Source organism: Camelina sativa, chromosome 10 (genome assembly GCF_000633955.1).
Source record: "Camelina sativa cultivar DH55 chromosome 10, Cs, whole genome shotgun sequence".
Classification (NCBI taxonomy): Eukaryota; Viridiplantae; Streptophyta; class Magnoliopsida; order Brassicales; family Brassicaceae; genus Camelina; species Camelina sativa.
The window spans coordinates 49,509-53,105 of NC_025694.1; the positions used below are offsets into that span (position 1 = coordinate 49,509).

The 3,597-nt window shown below is 44.9% G+C and overlaps 3 protein-coding genes across 7 annotated transcripts in view; 2 read left to right on the forward strand and 1 right to left on the reverse strand.

Annotated features, from left to right (window-relative positions):
* Positions 1 to 1,262, forward strand: part of LOC104719897 — a 1,566-nt gene extending 304 nt beyond the window's left edge. Inside the window, exons 2-4 of the mRNA XM_010437883.2 lie at positions 3 to 475; positions 643 to 867; positions 958 to 1,262. Coding sequence (XP_010436185.2) covers positions 3 to 475; positions 643 to 867; positions 958 to 1,062 — 803 coding nt within the window. The 3' untranslated portion in view covers positions 1,063 to 1,262. The remainder of the gene's footprint in view (positions 1 to 2; positions 476 to 642; positions 868 to 957) is intronic.
* On the forward strand, positions 1,403 to 3,197 carry LOC104716107. Of its 2 annotated transcripts, none has more exons than XM_010433454.2 (5): positions 1,403 to 1,683; positions 1,801 to 2,417; positions 2,498 to 2,698; positions 2,782 to 2,817; positions 2,967 to 3,197. In XM_010433454.2, exons 1-5 carry the CDS (start codon positions 1,470 to 1,472, stop codon positions 3,129 to 3,131), a joined length of 1,233 nt encoding a protein of 410 aa, XP_010431756.1. In that variant the 5' UTR covers positions 1,403 to 1,469; the 3' UTR covers positions 3,132 to 3,197. The 2 variants fall into 2 exon arrangements, with proteins under 2 accessions (XP_010431756.1, XP_010431757.1); XM_010433455.2 differs by having other exon boundaries at positions 2,974 to 3,037.
* Positions 2,975 to 3,597, reverse strand: part of LOC104716106 (calcium-dependent protein kinase 26) — a 7,435-nt gene continuing 6,812 nt past the window's right edge. For all 4 annotated transcript variants that reach the window (XM_019230960.1, XM_019230959.1, XM_010433452.2 and 1 more), the window contains 2 exons: positions 3,154 to 3,296; positions 2,975 to 3,065 (listed from right to left, as the gene is read on the reverse strand). In XM_019230960.1, the coding sequence (XP_019086505.1) occupies positions 3,183 to 3,296 (114 nt within the window). In that variant the 3' untranslated portion in view covers positions 2,975 to 3,065; positions 3,154 to 3,182. The remainder of the gene's footprint in view (positions 3,066 to 3,153; positions 3,297 to 3,597) is intronic.

The following is a 3,597-nucleotide window of genomic DNA, read 5'->3' on the forward strand; positions in this document are numbered from 1 at the left end:
AGCCTGGTCTGAGTTCGCTCAGAATGTGTCTGGAGAATGGGACGGTTTCGGAGCAGATTTTTCACGCCAAGGACAACCGCTTGAACTACCTGAATCAGTGGTTCCAGAAGCCTATCGAGAATGGGAAGTGAAGGTGTTTGATTGGCAGACGCAGTGTCCCACCCTTGCCCAGCCCGACGCACACGCCTTTCTTTACAAGTCCATCAAACTCCTCCCCACCGTTGGATGTGAAGCNTACTTGTCTCCCTCCCTTTTTTGTATCTCTATCTTCCCAAGTGTTGATGTTACTACTGCATCATCTCACCAAAATTGGGCTCTCTTTATTTCCTCCTCACAGGGTTTCGTAATGAATCTGCAACCATCTGAGGCAGAAGCTGGTTTCGACATTCGTATCCCACCCAGCGTTGATGCTGAAGCACTCGAAAGACGTTTGGTGGAGGAATGGGCTCCAGCATCACGAAACATGTCCTTTGAGGTAATTTCTGTATCTCTTCTTTGTCAATGTTTTAGTCTTGATGAAGGCAAAGCCCCCCCCCCCTAGCATAGGCATAGCATAGTTAGACAAATTCAGATGCAAGTTACCTGGCTGAGAGGACCTCTTTTGGACAACTTTAACTAATTAAGATGTGTTAGCTGGGGCAGTTCAAGCAGAAGCTTACGGGGAAGAAGTTCCTCACAGCAGCAGATGATTCAAATCCGTGGTGGGGGCTCTTGGAAAATGCTGTCAAGGAAGCCGGAGGTAGGACCAGTAAGCCTGAGATTTTCCCTGCATCAACGGATGCTCGCTACTTTCGCAAGGCTGGCGTGCCTGCGTTTGGGTTCTCTCCCATATCAAACACTCCCAGTTTGCTTCATGACCACAATGAGGTACCGCCTGGTTGCATATACAATAATTAAGTTCATTGATTCACTTTGCTCAATCGTTTGGAGGATCATCATTTTGCTTTATTGCTGCAGTATCTGGGGAAAGCTGAGTACTTGAAGGGCATTGACGTGTATGTTTCAATCATCAAAGCTTATGCATCTTATGAAAGCAAAAGTGATTCACGAGATGAGTTATGAAGGGTCTGCGTAGCGTACAGCCCATTTCAAGTCTTCCTGTAGCAAATGTGTACAATCAATAAGATCATATCATGTGTGTGGTACATCAGACCAGGCTGTGGTTTGCAAATTGATCATTCTTCTAGTTTTCTAAACTGTATTGTGATTGTGTTTCAACCAGTTTTCCACTCAAACACAAGTTTTATTTTCTCGCTGCTAAACTCTCAGTATCTATCTCTATCGGAGTACACAGACAGAGTGCTCTCAGTTTTTCTTTCCATTGTCGTTGATGGGCCGTACGAAATAGGCCCATTGGCATGATCCAGTACGAAATCAATTTAAAATTTAAACCTTTCTTCGCTATCTCTTTTTTTTTTTCTAAGGTAATCAAAGAATATACAGAGTCTCTGGCTCTGCTCTGCTCCCAAATGATGATGACGTCCTCTGGAAGCTCCCTCTTATGGCGGAGCCGTACAACTGCCCCTGCTCTTCCGCCTCGGTCGCCGCCGTTGTCTAAAGCTCTCTCCTTTCCCTTCTCTTCTGCTTTAGGAGGGTTTATTCACAGAGCCCCTCTTTCTTGTTCAGCTGAAATCTCCTCGGATAGTGCCCTGGCGCAGAGCCGGCCTGCCCCTGATTTCAATCGTAAGCTCACCTTTAAAGTTTGTATAATTGATGCTTTCCGGTGAATCATCGAATTAAGGCTTATTTCCGTTTTCGTCTCTGTTTGTGCAATGGGGTTTTTTACTTTTTTTTTAAAAGCGTGGTCGGAGTTCGCTCAGAATGTGTCTGGCGAATGGGACGGTTTCGGAGCAGATTTTTCACGCCAAGGAAAACCGCTTGAACTACCTGAATCAGTGGTTCCAGAAGCCTATCGAGAATGGGAAGTGAAGGTGTTTGATTGGCAGACGCAGTGTCCCACTCTTGCCCAGCCCCACGCACACACCTTTCTTTACAAGTCCATCAAACTCCTCCCCACCGTTGGATGTGAAGCTGACGCAGCCACCCGTTACACCATCGACCAGAGGACCATCGGGTCTGCATTAGCATTTTCGTATTCTGACACTGGCTCCTATGTCGCTGTGTGGCCTTTGCGTAACAACCAGCTAGAGGTGGAGCATTGTCTTGTCAATCCTAATGACAAGGAGTCTCGCGTGAGGATTTTCCAGGTTGTCAGCTTAGCTGAGACCAACATGTCGTTGCAGAGTGTCAAAGTTTTCTGTGAGCAGTGGTACGGTCCCTTCAGAGATGGCGATCAGCTTGGAGGTTGTGCCATCCGTAGCTCCGGGTTTGCTTCTACACCTACCACAGCAGCTTCAGTGGTTGCCGGTTCTTGGAGAGTTCTACTTGCTACCACTAGCTTTCACGCCTCTGATTCCGTGAGTAAGCCTGTTCTTTTTGCAAATGTGTACATCCATTGGATGGTCGCTGTTGTGAATCATTTTGTGAGTATTTTCAGGGTTGTGTTCAACACTTTACTGGCGAGAAGGTTATTGAGATTGTTAGAGAAGAAACGGATCTTCTACTGCTTCCGCAAGAGCTGTGGTGCTCACTCCAAGAAAGCAAAGACGGCGATAGAGTATTTTCAGTAGGATGGGTGTTTGAGCCAGGCCATGCTATCACATCCAGCTGCGTCTTCTCCAGCGATTCTAAGCTAAAGGTAACACGATAATCTTCTCTGTTGACAACCACTCTTCTCCTTGCAACCTGTGGTCACTAGTATCTCTCTTTTACTGTGTGCAGGAGGTAACAATGGGAAGAGAGACTGCTCTATTAGATGTATGATGATGAATTTATCATTTAAATCCACAGTAATCATTCTTATTATATTTTCGTTATAGGATGTGTCTGTGCATATAAGTCAATTTACAATAATCTCATATGACTTCCTATTTGTTTATCTGTTAATACATATCAGTTCATTTTAGAGTGCAGAGCCTTTATTGATATTCGATCTTTACCGGGAAGGATCCATATCATATTTCTGCAGAGCTTTTGTAGCTTTCGCATCTCTTGGGTCAGCAGCTCTATCAGCAATGAAGGTTTCACGTAGACCGTCAGTTTGGGAAAGAATTCGATGGAATTTTACCTAGAAGAACTGAGAAAAGGCCTAACCTGTACATAATTGTGAGGTCGCCATTTTGTCACTGTGAGACGGCATTGTTCCTGAGGCTCATGTTTATGCTTTTTCTCATTGTTCTTCCGGCAATGCCTTTCTGCATCATAGCGACAAACTCTCCGTAGTCAATCCTTCCATCCTGAAACAAGAAGAAGATAAATGATCCCTGGCCTTTTTTTACCATATATAATCTCCAAGACAGAGGATATGCATATGCATAAGCGCAGGTCTCTCACATTGTCTTGGTCGACTTCTTTGATCACATCTTCGAGAAAAACATCACTCATTCCCTGTTCAGCACACGCGTGCTGTAACTCATCGATTGTGATGTAACCGCTCCCATCTTTGTCAAAGTACGTGAAGGCTGAGAGGAGATGTTCCTCACGCTCTAATTTGTTCATATGGATTGTTGCAGCAATGAATTCACCATAATCTATGGT

Bases quoted from the DNA above. Each gene is read 5' to 3' on its own strand.
- LOC104716107 (XM_010433454.2), top strand. From the start codon at position 1,470: ATGATGATGACGTCCTCTGGAAGCTCCCTCTTATGGCGGAGCCGTACA. The intron at 2,418-2,497 runs GTGAGTAAGCCT...GAGTATTTTCAG, and splicing joins GCTTTCACGCCTCTGATTCC to GGTTGTGTTCAACACTTTAC. The intron at 2,818-2,966 runs GTATGATGATGA...AGTTCATTTTAG, and splicing joins GAGAGACTGCTCTATTAGAT to AGTGCAGAGCCTTTATTGAT.